The 15000-nt window shown below is 42.4% G+C and overlaps 1 protein-coding gene across 4 annotated transcripts in view; it reads right to left on the reverse strand.

The window, feature by feature from the left end:
• The window catches only part of b3gntl1 (UDP-GlcNAc:betaGal beta-1,3-N-acetylglucosaminyltransferase-like 1), a 61590-nt gene that overhangs the window by 7757 nt on the left and 38833 nt on the right, over positions 1 to 15000 (reverse strand). For all 4 annotated transcript variants that reach the window (XM_048249194.1, XM_048249193.1, XM_048249195.1 and 1 more), the window contains 2 exons: positions 14267 to 14362; positions 8902 to 9026 (listed from right to left, as the gene is read on the reverse strand). In XM_048249194.1, the coding sequence (XP_048105151.1) occupies positions 8902 to 9026; positions 14267 to 14362 (221 nt within the window). The remainder of the gene's footprint in view (positions 1 to 8901; positions 9027 to 14266; positions 14363 to 15000) is intronic.

The raw sequence follows: 15000 nt of genomic DNA on the forward strand, positions 1-15000 counted from the left end.
AGAGCATGGGTGTGTGTCAAATTCTCCACCCATCTCTCTCTTCTCTCTTTCTGTGTGCGTGCGTGTGTGTGTGTGTGTGTGTGTGCGTCTGGACATACAAAGTGCAGCAATCTGGAGCGATCTTACAGAGAGCCTCATAAATGTCAGCCCTTTAACAAGGCTGGAATCTATCTGTTAACATGAGGACATTGGGGAGAGAGAGAGAGAGAGAGAGAGAGAGAGAGAGAGAGAGAGAGAGAGAGAGAGAGAGAGAGAGAGAGAGAGAAAGAAAGAGAGGACATTGAGATGAAGCCAAACAGAATGGCATGATTGTCCAGTAACTCAATACAAAGACAGCCAATGTGTAGTCAGCGTATTTCTGTGTGTGTGTCTGTGTGTGTGAGTGTGTGTGTGAGAGAGAGACTCAGCATGTCAGTATGTGTGTGTGTGTGTGGTGTGTGTGTGTGTGTGTGTGTGTGTGTGTGTGTGTGTGTGTGTGTGTGTGTGTGAGTGAGTGAGTGAGTGAGTGTGAGTGAGTGAGTGAGTGAGTGGAACATGCGTAACAGGAAGGAAGGAAGGATGGGAGCTGAGGAAAGCAGGAATAACAGACGAGAGAGATAGATAGAGAGAGAGAAGAAATGGAGTGAGAAAGAGAGAGGAAAGGAAGAGAGAGAGGTAGGGAGAGAGAAGGGAAGGAAATGTCTCCTTGTGTGCTGTATTTAAGGAGAAGTATTTCCTCTACGCGTGTCCAGCCAGGGGAGCGGTGATCACAAATGTCAACATGCACACACCACACACACACTCCACTCACTCACTGCACACAACACCAAACAACAACACAGTCCTGCCACCACTATTACTATTCCTTCTCCTCCTCCTCTTTCATTTCCTACAACAACTACTACTACTGGTACTATGACAACAACAACAACAACAACTACTACTGGTACTATGACAACAACAACAACACAACAACAACTACTACTACTGGTACTATGACAACAACAACAACAACACAACAACAACTACTTTGAGGGGCAGCCGTGGCCCACTGGTTAGCACTCTGGACTTGTAACCGGAGGGTTGCCGGTTCGAGCCCCGACCAGTGGGCCGCGGCTGAAGTGCCCTTGAGCAAGGCACCTAACCCCTCACTGCTCCCTGAGCGCCGCTGTTGTAGCAGGCAGCTCACTGCGCCCGGGATTAGTGTGTGCTTCACCTCACTGTGTGTTCACTGTGTGCTGTTTGTGTTTCACTAATTCACCGATTGGGTTAAATGCAGAGACCAAATTTCCTTCACGGGATCAAAAAAGTATATATACTTATACTTATACTTAACAACACAACAATTACTACTACTGGTACTATGACAACAACAACAACACAACTACTACTACTACTGGTACTATGACAACAACAACAACACAACTACTACTACTACTGTTACTATGACAACTACTACTACTATTGGTACTATGACAATGACAACAACAACAACAACACAACTACTACTACTACTGTTACTATTGATGGTAATTTTGATACCATAGATTTAATAGAGACCCAGTCAGACCAATAGTATGAAAAAATCAGGAACAGAGTTCATTTACAATGATGCGCATCAAGGGAGAGACAGCATGACTTCACCTAAAGATCCATCAGCTGCTCTAACTAGACAAGGAAATAGTTAGGGTTTAAGTATCTTTCCAGGCTGACGGGAGATGGCGTTGGTCATCCCTTCTCACGTGGACTACACTGAATCAGACTCTGATTAGTGGCAACCTGGCAATCCGGAGCAGATAGCTACTGACGCAGCCATGCAGAGCAGTGAAACACTGCAAAGTCATAATATTCCCACTTATCTCTTAATACAGTCACACACAGATATACACAGGGACAGTACAGATATCATACAGTTATTACACAGAATCATACTTTTAGTATCAAAGTGACCCACTAATGAGAAATGCAGAACATTAAGGGGTCTATCACTAGGGCTCTATCTTGCACTTTAGCGCAATTGACTTTGCGCATATCGCTTTGTGGGCGGATCTTGGGTGCTGTTTCTATTTTACCGGCGGCATGATGACTGTTGCGCCCAACGCAAATCTAAAATGGGGTGGTCTGTAGTAGCTACATTACTCATGGGTGTGGTTTGGGCGTAACGTGCAATAAACCAATCAGAGCGTCATCTCACATTCCCTTTAACAACAGGCACGCTTGTTCCATAGCGGATTGCTATTATGATGGCGGATTTGCCAGGCGCAGCCAGGAACGGTTCACAGCGCTATAGTCAGTTGGCATTTGTGTTAAATGGCATCAGCATGCAGTTCAACATCACGTCTTATTAAGTCCTCTAACATTTCCCAATTTATGTCATCAACACATCCGTGATTCGTGGAAATGTGTTCGGTAGATTTATACCTGTTTTTTCACATCAGACACCACACTGATTTCCCTCGTGTAGCAATATTTGTCCTTGTAATTATGTATGGTTTGGAGAAATGGGAACTGGGTCGTATAGATGAGAGGAGCAAAGTCCATTGTGCAACACAGGCGCCCAAGCAAGCGCTCCTGCAGGTGTAAGCTATGGCTGTACCTTACCATCAGGCAACTCAACAACGAGAAACAGTTTCCAAGTTGACCCAACTTTCCAACTCTGCACAGTATACCATTAACTGCATGATAGTGGGCTATTCACAATATTTTATGTAAAGTAGAGTTTGTAAACACGTTATCATCAACTTAATGCACGCACAACTTTTGTTTGAGCAGGAGAGAGAATAACAATGAATGGATGCAGCAACTACAGAAATTGTAGCCAAGGCTACTTGCTGCTTTCTTTTACTGTCTATGGTTGCTGGTTAACAGCACATAATAAGCTTATTTAAGCGAATTCACAAACTCAAGACTTCAAGGCCATCATGGATATAAAACGTATTTTGAAAACAACGATGGATGGAGGGAACATAGCAAAGTTTGGAGTTATTTCAGATGGGCTACAACAAGGTAGGCAAAATTGTGGTGCTTAAAACCTTAGCGCAGCTGGAATAATGCTTATAGGCTGATGTTAAAGCCACACAATGTTTAAAGCCATACACAACGGTAAATTGGAACAAAACTAAAGGTAACTTTAGCCTTTATAGGGCTGTATAAAGTTGTCCAAATTAATAGGTCGTAATTAGGCGTTGTTGTTGTAAAGATATTGCATGTAGATTTACTATATAGGCTACTAAATTTTTAGTTGACCAATGCACGAACAAAACCGGGAAACGGACAAATATTATCAAGGCTTTGAATGTTTCCATCTGTGCACAGGGTGTCTGTAGATCGGTGTGCATAGCATTAATTTCTGCAGGCCTGTGGCCATGCATGCGCCCTAAAAATAGCATCTGAATTTGCGCCACTGACTTTAGACCAGGAGGTTCCTGGTCTGTGGCGGAATTGTTTTCTGAAACTGCAAAATATCAAAAGGGACCCGGCGGAACCGCCCCCTCTTTTGGCTGAAACGCCCCATTACGTACACATGTACCTGTGGAGGGAAAATTCCAATATGCGCTGACTGCAAAATAGGAAAGACAAATGCGCGAGCATACAAAGTCAATTGCGCTGGTGTGCAAGATAGAGCCCTAAACCACATATTGGAATATTGGGCATAATGCAGAACATTAAACCATATATTGGAATATTGGGCATAATGTTCTATTCCACTTTCTCTCACTATGACAACAACAACACAACTACCATTACTACTGGTACTATGACAACAACAACACAACTACCACTACTACTGGTACTATGGCAACACCAACACAACTACACCTACTGTAGCTGCTTTCAGACACAACCTCCGCAGTATATGTGGAGCTTTGTCAAACCGAGGTCCAACCCTTCAGGATATGATGCTAACATGCTGACATTATGCGGTCATATGTGTGAACGATACCGACGCACATTAACAGAATCTCCGTGTGGTTGAACAGGTTGAATGTGGTTGAACACGCACATGAACAGAATCTCCGCATGTTCTTCGCTTCGTTGAGACAAGCTCATTTACATTATGTCCATCTGAAATACTAGGAGGGGAGTAGTGTAAGAGCCTTAAGAGGCTAAGTTCAGAATTCCAAATGGCCGGTTATGTTGTTCAGATATACCGCTCAACCGCTTGACATCTGCAAAACATGCAGACTTACACGTAGGTAAGCTTCTGACTATGACGACGACGACTACTACAACTACTACTACTACCACCACTACTACACTACTACACATACACACACACACACACACACACACACACACACCTGAGGACCTCTGAGGCCCCTCTGGCCCAAGCTATTCTCAAAGCTGTCAGCACATCAGGAATGTTAGCCATGCGGAAAAGACTTTCACACCCACACATACTCATAAACACATACACACACACACACACAGTCCCATAGCTGTCAGCGTAAGGAGAATGCCAGTCATGCAGAAAAGACTCTCGCTCTCACACACACTTCTGTCTGACATTGTTGTCTGGCTGGGACTGGTATCCTGTTCCATCTCAAATATGTCTGCAGATGCATGCCATCACACATACGTAGACACACACAAACAGACACACACACACAGAGCTATGTCTATAGATGCATGAAATCACTCTCACTCTCACACACACAACACACAACACACACACACACACACACACACACACAAACACACAGACACACACACACACACACACACGCATGCACACACACACAGAGCTATGTCTATAGATGCATGAAGTCACTCTCACACACACACACACACTCGCACACACATGCATGCACACACACACAGAGCTATGTCTATAGATGCATGAAGTCACTCTCACACACACAAACACACACACACACTCGCACACACACGCATGCACACACACACAGAGCTATGTCTATAGATGCATGAAGTCACTCTCACACACACAAACACACAGACACACACACACTCGCACACACATGCATGCACACACACACAGAGCTATGTCTATAGATGCATGAAGTCACTCTCTCACACACACACACACACACACACACACACACACACACACACACACACACACACACACACACACACACACACACACTCCCCCTCAGTTATAGAGAGAGAGAGAGCAACCTTATATTAAGTAACCAGAATACAGCATTGAGAGAACGAGAGAGAGAGAGAGAGAGAGAGAGAGAGAGAGCAAGATAAAGAAAGAGAGAGAAACATGGATGGGAATGGAGGGATCTCAGGCAGGAGATAGAACAGCTGCACAGACCGAGGGCCTTCCTCCAGATGAGGGAGAGAGAGAGGCAGGGAGATCACATATGCTCGTTTGCCATGTGTTTGTATTCTGTATTCATTGTTCAGCTTAGGCAATGCAGAACAAAAATGTCATGTCAATAAAGCTTTCATGAATTTAATTGAATTTAATTGAGAGAGGGAGAGATAGATAGATAGATAGATAGATAGCCTCAGAAAGAATGAGTAAGTTAAGAAAGGAGATGAGACAACAGATAAAACTGCAGACAAATAAATACATAACCCAAATAAATAAACAAACAAATAAATAAATCATAACCCAAATAAATACAAAATAAATAAAAGTGTGTGTGTGTGTGTGTGTGTGTGATGAAGCCTGACTGTAAGTTGTCATCTCAATATCTCAAAAAAAAATCTCCTAATGTGTGTGCATTCACTCCTTTGACTAGTGACTGTGTTTTTAGCGTCAGTGATCTGCAGGAAAAAAAAAAGAAAAAATCTCTTTTGGTTAATGATCATAATAATACAACCTGTGATAATTCATGTTCATTTAGTGCGTTCATCCTTATGTTTAATCGTCAGACGTGATTAATAATCCCTGTGGCTGCAGGCTATGGCTTCAACTGGTAAACAAGTGAGTGACTCAAAAAAGCTGGCGTGACTAACTGGTCTCTATGTTCCTCTCCACTAATATTAGAGAAACACTTGGAAAAATTAGAGGTACTGACAAGCATGTGTCATCTTTTACGCCCACACTCTCTCTCTCTCTCTCTCTCACACACACACACACATACACACACACACACACACACACACACACACACACACACACACACACAGACACACACAAACCCCATGCACAAGTACAATACTGGCACACTTGAGTTCCCACGAGTGCAGAGTTAGGTACTGGCCAACAGTGACACGCAAGGAACTAACACACACATTCACACTCACACACTCACACACACACTTCCTCAGTGCCATTCTGGTAGAGGGGGCACAGTGGAGCCATAAAGCACCATGATGCTCATCCCACCACTTTCCCAGAGACAGCAAATACAAACACACACACTCACAGACACACGCATGCACACGCACACGCACACAAACATACACAAACATACACAGACATCCCCAGATATCACATACACACTCATGTTCCATGTCATAAATATACACACATGCACACAAAATGCTGAATACCCCACCGAATGTACACACACACACACACACACTGCCTTGCGACACATGTTCCATTATGTTCCCTGGAATCAGTAGACAGTGAGTCACACTCAGCTGTTCTGCGGTGAAACAGCGACTCATTAAACTAAATCTCTAAAAATTCACTGCTCCCCTTAAACACCCACCCACACACACGCGTGCGCGCGCACACACACACACACACACACACACACACACACACACACACACACACACACACACACAAAATGCAACTTGACACACACACACACACACACACACACACACACACAGAAAATACAACTTGACACTGAAATACACAAACACACACCCTCAACACCTGGCAATCAGAACCACCTACGATAAAACAATAAAAATTCCATCTGCAGATGTGAGTGTGTCCATACTTCAGTTATGAGAGCATAGATGCATGCTAATGGTGCTGGTAGTGTCTGTGTGTGTGTGTGTGTGTGTGTGTGTGTGTGTGTGTGTGTGTGTGTGTGTGTGTGTGTGTGTGTGTGTGTGTGTGTGTGGTGTTTCCTACAGACTCGGACTTAAGGTAATGGTGTTTGTTTGTGTGTGTGTGTGGTGGTGGGGGTGGTGGTTACATTGTGAATATTAAAAATTACAAATAAATAATCCAGACATTTATTTAAAAAATGCAGATATTGCATTGCTTTACTTGGCTATTGGTTGCACACTGCAGTGGGCCTATGGATGTCCTGATTAGAATGAGCTCCATTGTATTGAAACATTCTACCTGTGACACCTGGCTTTGCTTACAGCGGTTAGCTGTCCACTAGTCAGTAGCACTGAATGAGATGGACCTGTTATAAATAGCACAGCATTTCAAACTTCCTGGGGACAAGCCCTCTTGAGTTACATCTGGATTGAGCAAACAGGAGTGAAGAAAGTTAAAAGAAAGCTACAGTTCCACTTACCCTGATTTAGCCTAGTGAATACACCGTACTGTGCCCTACACACAGCTATAGCCTAGTGAATATACCGTACTGTGCCCTACACACAGCTATAGCCTAGTGAATATACCGTACTGTATCCTACACACAGCTATAGCCTAGTGAATATACCGTACTCCACCCTACACACAGCTATAGCCTAGTGAATATACCGTACTCTACCCTACACACAGCTATAGCCTAGTGAATATACCGTACTGTGCCCTACACACAGCTATAGCCTAGTGAATATACCGTACTCTACCCTACACACAGCTATAGCCTAGTGAATATACCGTACTGTACCCTACACACAGCTATAACACTATCCTGCATGATTTAGCCTAGTGAATATACCGTACTCTACCCTACACACAGCTATAGCCTAGTGAATATACCATACTGTATCCTACACACAGCTATAGCTTAGTGAATATACCGTACTGTATCCTACACACAGCTATAGCCTAGTGAATATACCGTACTGTACCCTACACACAGCTATAACACTATCCTGCATGATTTAGCCTAGTGAATATACCGTACTCTACCCTACACACAGCTATAGCCTAGTGAATATACCGTACTCTACCCTACACACAGCTATAGCCTAGTGAATATACCGTACTCTACCCTACACACAGCTATAGCCTAGTGAATATACCGTACTGTATCCTACACACATTTATTGGTTTTCGTAAGACAGCTGAATTCATATTTTTGTGTGTAATCCCACCCAGGCGTTTATGTTTTTCATTGGTCGTGGAACTTGTGGAGCTTTGTGACAAGAACTTACCAGAGTTGAATGCAACAGTTTTGAACAGGTCTGTGCAGTATGGTGCATGATGCTAATCTTATTTTCTATCTTTTGCGCTTTAGCCTGTCGTCTTTAAATCATAGACTAAAAAAACACGATAGAGGGTAGCGGTAGAGAGTGTGTGTGTGTGTGTGTGTGTGTGGTGTGTGTGTGTGTGTCTCCACGCACATATCTGTACATATCCGTCTATATGGTTCATACTGAATATCCATATTTATTCTTGTATTCTGTTTTTCTTATAATATATTCTGTTAATAGGCTGCATATATCTATATTATTACCAGTACTGAGTGCGTAGTTGCATGTTCATGGTAGCAGTAGAGTGTGTGTGTGTGTGTGTGTGTGTGTCCATACTCCAGTACTGAGTGTGTAGCTGCGTGCTCATGGTAGCGGTAGAGTGTGTGTGTGTGTGTGTGTGTGTGTGTGCGCGTCCATACTCCAGCACTGAGTGCGTAGCTGCGTGATCATGGTAGCGGTAGAGTGTGTGTGTGTGTGTGTGTGTGTGTGTGTGTGTGTGTGTGTGTGTGGTGTGTGTGTGTGTGTGTGTGTGTGTGTGTGTGTGTGTGTGTCCATACTCCAGTACTGAGTGTGTAGCTGCATGCTCATGGTAGCGGTAGAGTGTGTGTGTGTATGTGTGTGTGTGTGTGTGTGTGTGTGTGTGTGTGTGTGTGTCCATACTCCAGTACTGAGTGCGTAGCTGCATGCTCATGGTAGCGGTAGACCAGCAGACACTCATCCACTCGTAGCACTCGGCCTCCAAGACGCACACTCTGGTAGAAGAAGAGCAGATCCTCAGGGACACCCTACAGAGAGAGAGAGAGAGAAGAGAGAGAGAGAGAGAGAAGAGAATGAGAGAGAGAATGAGAGAGAGAGAAAGAGAGAGAGAGAAAGAGAGAGAGAATGATATAGAGAAGGAGAGAGAGAGGGATAAAGAGAAGGAGAGAGAATGATATAGACAAGGAGAGAGAGTGAGGGAGAGAGTGAGCGAGATAAAGAGAAAAAGAGAGAGAGAGAGAATGAATTTTCAAAAACTCTTTATTACAATCTTAAAAATACATCAAGATCAACTTGACACTGTACTCAAAGGAAAGTTAATTAAAGTAATGTGGAATCTGTAGCTTGTCATTCTCAACAACACACATCACACTGTTGTAGCACCATTTTTCCTCAAAAACATGAATTTTCATAGATTTATACAAATGAAAATCAATCAACATACGACACCTTACAAGAATAGAAAACACCATTAGGATATCAACATCTACATCCTGCTCAACTTTCCTTTTACGACTAACATATATCGCCACCTTTGCTTGCCCAAGCAGAAAGTTTAGGAGCTGACACTTGAAGCGATGCTTTTGTACATATTTAAAACATCTAAACTATCTGGGAGTAAGTAGCAACCAGTGCAACCTGTTACATCTGGAAGTAGAGTAATTCTGGGACTTGGCAGTCAGGACTACACTCCCCCCCAAAATAATCTCCAAGAAATTGCATCTCCTCCTCAGTTAGGAGAGACTGCCATTTCCCAAGTAGCTGATCAACTATCCTAATGGACTTCACACCTAAGTGTTGAGCTAAAGTATGGCTATTACTGAAATCAGGACCAGCAAACTCTACTAGATCCCCAAGGGTTTTAACTCCAGAGCTGATAAGCTTAGTAGGTACCAGGGACAAATCCAAATACTCACATCAAGAACAGAACCATGAATCAGAGGCTCCTTCAACAACCAGAATAATGAGCTTGTCTGTCGTGGGCGTTGTATTATAAATAGAGACCTTAAACAGATTCTTATAAAATGCAGGAAGCAAATTAAGATTCATTCTATTTGGATTAAACCAGAACAAAGACCTATCTAAGCCCAACCCTTCAAAAAGTTGTAAAATACAACAGGCTGCAGCTTTTCAGCTTAAGTCACTGATCCTGTGAGAAGACGCTGTACAAACTGCAGACGGAAGGCAGCAGTTTGACTCTGTAGATGAATAACCATCCTCCACCATCCTCCTTAGGCACATATAAAACACTCTGAGGTACCCAGTGTAGATTGTCCCAGATAAAATAAACCAGGACTGACTGAATCTTCGGTAGCAGGTTTGAAGGAGGGTCCACACAAGCCAGCCAATGCCAAAGAGAGGATGCAACCAGGTTGTTGATAATAATAACACACCCCCTGTATGAAGTAATACTGAAAAGAAATTTCCATTTCTCTAGACGACCTTAAACTTAAACCAATTACCCCCTCAAAATTCTTTTGAATAAAAACATCATCACCTAAGAAAACACCCAGGTATTTAAACCCACCCCTATTCCAAACTAAGCCATCAGGCAGACCAGGTTCGCCAATCACCCATCTCCCAACCAGCAAGGCTATGCTTTTTGACCAATCTACCTCTGCTGAAGAAACAACCTTAAATTCATTGCAAATTTTTAAAAGCGTGTCAACATCTCTCTTGCCATTAACAAGGACAGCCACATCGTTAGCATAAGCTGACAATTTAAAAACATCTTCACAGTTAGGGATTTTCACTCCAACAATCTCCTTCCTCAACCTTACAAGGAAATGTTAAATAGCCAGACTATACAGCATGCCTCTACAGGCACCTCTGTACCTTAAAAGGAGCGCACAAGTCACCATTAACCTTGAGAATACTTTCAATGTCACAATACAATGCTTTAATCATTCAAATAAAATTGGGGCTGAAACCAAAGGCTGACAAAGTATTCCACAAATAATTATGCTCAACCCTATCAAATGCCTTTTCTTGGTCAATTGAAACCACACCAAAATCCAGATTGAAGTATTTGCCAATATAAAAAACATCTCTAATGAAGGAAACATTGTTATGAATCAATCTGCCTGGCACACAGTAGGTCTGGTCAGGGTGGATTACCTGCTCCAAAACCTCCCCAAGTCTATTTGCTAAAACTTTAGACAGCAGTTTATATTCAGAGCAGAGGACTGACACCGGCCTCCAGGACCTTAAATCTGTCAGGTCTCCCTTTTTTGGCAATAAAGTGAGCACTGCTCTTCGGCAGCTCAGTGGCAGCACCCCTCTGGTGATGCTGTCTCTCAGAACAGCAAGCACATCTGTGCCCAAATCTGGCCAAAAGGACTTATAAAAGTCTACTGGCAGGCCATCCACCCCAGGTGCTTTGCCACTCTCCATACTGTGGAGGGCTCTCTCCAGCTCCTCTAGGGTCAACAGGGCTGTGTTTGCCTCTTCAGATACCTTAGGTAGGTCACCAAGAAAAGCCTTGTCAGTCGCCTGATCTTGTGGATTTTCGCTCTTATAAAGCTACTTATAAAAACGTACTGCTCTATTGCGTATTTCTGGAGAATTAGAAAGGATTCTCCCATCTTCAGACCTCAAAGCGTGAATGAACTTCCTCTGGCCATTCTTTACCTCCAAGTTAAAAAAGAATTTTGATGGTACATCCATCAGCTCCACACTCTGGAAGCGGGACCTGACCAGAGCTCCCTGTGCCCTCAAACCTAAAAAAAGTCAGCCAATGTTTTCTTTTTTTGAGTTAAGAATTTCAGTGGGTGCCTGATCACCCGTTTGTTCTGCCAGATTTTGAAGTTCAATTATTTCCTCCTCTATTTTTTTCATTAAGAGTGTTATGTTCTTTGTGACATGTGGCTGTATACTCCTGGCAGAGTTGTTTTATTTGTACCTTGGCACAATCCCACCATTGCTGCAAAGACTTATAACAGGATTTCGTGGTTCTGAATTCCTTCCAGAAAAAAAGGAAGACTTCTCTAAAATGGCCATCAGCCAACAAATTGGTATTAAAGTGCCAAGGCACTTTTTGGTTTTACAAATTCTAGAAATAAAGAACAGAAAACCAAACTATGGTCAGAAAAGCCAACTGGAATAATTGAACATTTCCTGAATAGATTACGCTGATGTTTGAAACCATAAAACCTGTCAAGTCTTGCCAGAGACAAACAATTATTATATGAGTGTGCCCAAGTATATTGCTTCTGTCCACCATGAAAGTTCCTCCAAATATCACTAAGATCATTGGACTTCATAATCTCTACAAGCCTTTTACGAGAGGGCATGTGCGGCTCAACATGATTTCTGTCAATATTGTGTGCAGTACAATTGAAATCTCCTCCAAGGATAAGAATATCCGCTGAACATATTTTTTTTTATAACATTTCCAATAGTATTTAAAAACAGCATTCTGTCTGTTGCCAGTGTAGGAGCATAAATGCAAATAAACACAAAAAAACGATTTTCAAACTGGGCTCTGACCTTTAAAAGTCTTCCCTCTATAACTTCATCAACATCAAAAGTGATGGGAATAAAGGACTTAGAAAACAGAACTGCAACCCCACCACTATTAGAAGTACCATGACTAAGTATGGACAGACCATCAAACTCCTGAGCCCAAGCAGCTGCATTAGACGCATCACTGTGCGTTTCTTGCATAAAGAGAACATCAAACTTATTCTGTCTGATTGTTTCAAAAACAGAGAGCCTCTTAATTTTTTCTCTTGCGCCATTTACATTTAAAAAAGCAACACGAAATTCACCCATCATTATAAAAGAAAAAATACAAAAATAAATATGGACCTATACAATCAGCCATCACACAAGTGGAAAGGGTTTTTAACATTTGTCATCTTTGGCATTCAGTAGAACATTGAGTTTTGTGAGAATCTTTTTTAGACAAAATCCATCTTGATCAGTGATGCTACCATCACACATAAATGCTCGTGATTTGCTCATAAACTGTTCAATGTCAGGAAACAATTAGTCTACCCGGACCTTCCTTTGAATGTTTTGTATCCTTAAGGAATTTCTTAATATCATCCACTCTATAAATGCGAATGCGATAGCTGCTTAGTCGCAAGCTGCAGGTTACACTACAGTCAGAAAGATCACTTTCACTCTCATTATCAGTCAATTCTATATGAGCACGTCCCCCTTTATTCTTTTTAACGCGCTTTCTTTTTCTTTTATTTGACGGTGCTTTAAACACATTATTGTCCTCCTCCAACACGGAGGTTTCTATGTCTTCCATATCGGTGGAAACATCCCCATTATCACTGCTCCCCTGACAGTTCTGAGAATCAGTGAGTCTCCCCCAAAAATGTGGAAAGATCCTCCCCATCAGCCGATCTAACGTTGTGATTTTCCCCATGCACTTGGACTGATTTTAACGTTATATCAGGAGTTTGGCTCTCCGGCCCACTAGCAGAGGCAGCAGCCTCCTCCTCATTAGTTGCACCAAAGGCTCGTTGTTGGTCTCTTTAGACGCTCCCTCTGCCACATCACCCCTAGATGCTATTTTCACTGTTTCCACTATTATTCGTGTCATCCTTTTTATCAGGACACGCACGCACGAGATGGCCCCGATTGTCCACAACCAAAACATTTCATAACGCTGGTTGTTCCATAAATCGTATAATTAAAGTTATCCACAGTCACATTCATTGTCAAGTGCAATTCATCATTGTTATTCTTAAGAATCATGTACACGAAACGCCTGAAGGACACTATATGTTTCAACAACGTGGATTTACTCGCAATCGGAATTGTTTAAATTTTTGAGACCACTTTGCCATAGCGCGACAGTGTTTGTCCTAGAATCTCATCCGAAATGAATGGGGGGACATTAGACAAAATGACTTTCTTGGAAGGCGTAGAAAGAGGGGCAACAGAGGTAAAAACGCCATCTATCACCACACCATTCTCCGTCAGCTGATTGGCAAACTCAATTGTTTTTAAGAAAAGCACAATCGCGTTGTTCATGCGAGATGCTGATACTATATTCTCATGAATTTCTCCGGCAGCCAAACTACAATCAACACTGGCTGCCGAGGCTATTTTAACAGCATGACGCCGAGTTAGTTGACCAAAAATCTCTGCCATAATTCCAGCACAGAGAGAGAGAGAGAGAGAGAGAGAGATAATGATATAGAGAATGAATGAATGAATGAATGAACATTCATTTCGAATTGGTTGACATGTTTGGAGCCAGTTAAAAAAGATGCCTTTTATTGGTTGACCCTTTTAGAGGGTGTCTCACCTTCCCTCCTTCATCAAAGGAGCCAACCTGCTGGAACCAATCATGAGAGCAGAACCAGGTTGGCATGATAACGGTTGGCCCATGTGAAGTGAAGATCTAAAGACAGAAAAGTAAAACAAAGCACATATTATTTAGGCAATTATTCAGGCAGTGAGCAAGAAGCAGTATGACTGTGTGTGTGTGTGTGTATCTTTCTCTCTCTCTCTCTCTCTCTCTCTCTGTATGTGTGTGTGTGTATCTCTCTCTGTGTGTATCTCTCCGTCTCTCTGTATGTGTGTATGTAATAAAGCTTTATTTGTATAGCACCTTTCATACACAGAATGCAGCTCAAAGTGCTTTACATTTGAAGCATGTAACACAATAATAGTCAGTCAGTCATTATCAATCACTTTTCTTTGCTGTTTATGATATACTCAGCAACATATCAAAAATATAGAAAATGGCGTCATAAGACTGGCAGCCTTAACCCTCTTACCCCCACAAGCAGCCATATGGCAACTGTGGCAAGGAAAAACTCCCATATTCCAGGAAGAAACCTTGAGCAGAACCTGACTTAATAGGGGAGCCCATCTGCTTCTGGCTGGCTAAGCCCTCAATAGTAGCAGATGTAGAATAATCTGAAAATGTAGTCTACAGGATAAGATGAGTTAACTAAAAGCTTTCCTGTACAGGTATGTTTTCAGATCTTTTTTTAAAATATTTACTGAACTCGCCTGCTTGATGTACAGAGGCAG

This window comes from Alosa alosa, chromosome 7 (genome assembly GCF_017589495.1).
Source record: "Alosa alosa isolate M-15738 ecotype Scorff River chromosome 7, AALO_Geno_1.1, whole genome shotgun sequence".
NCBI classification, from domain to species: Eukaryota; Metazoa; Chordata; class Actinopteri; order Clupeiformes; family Clupeidae; genus Alosa; species Alosa alosa.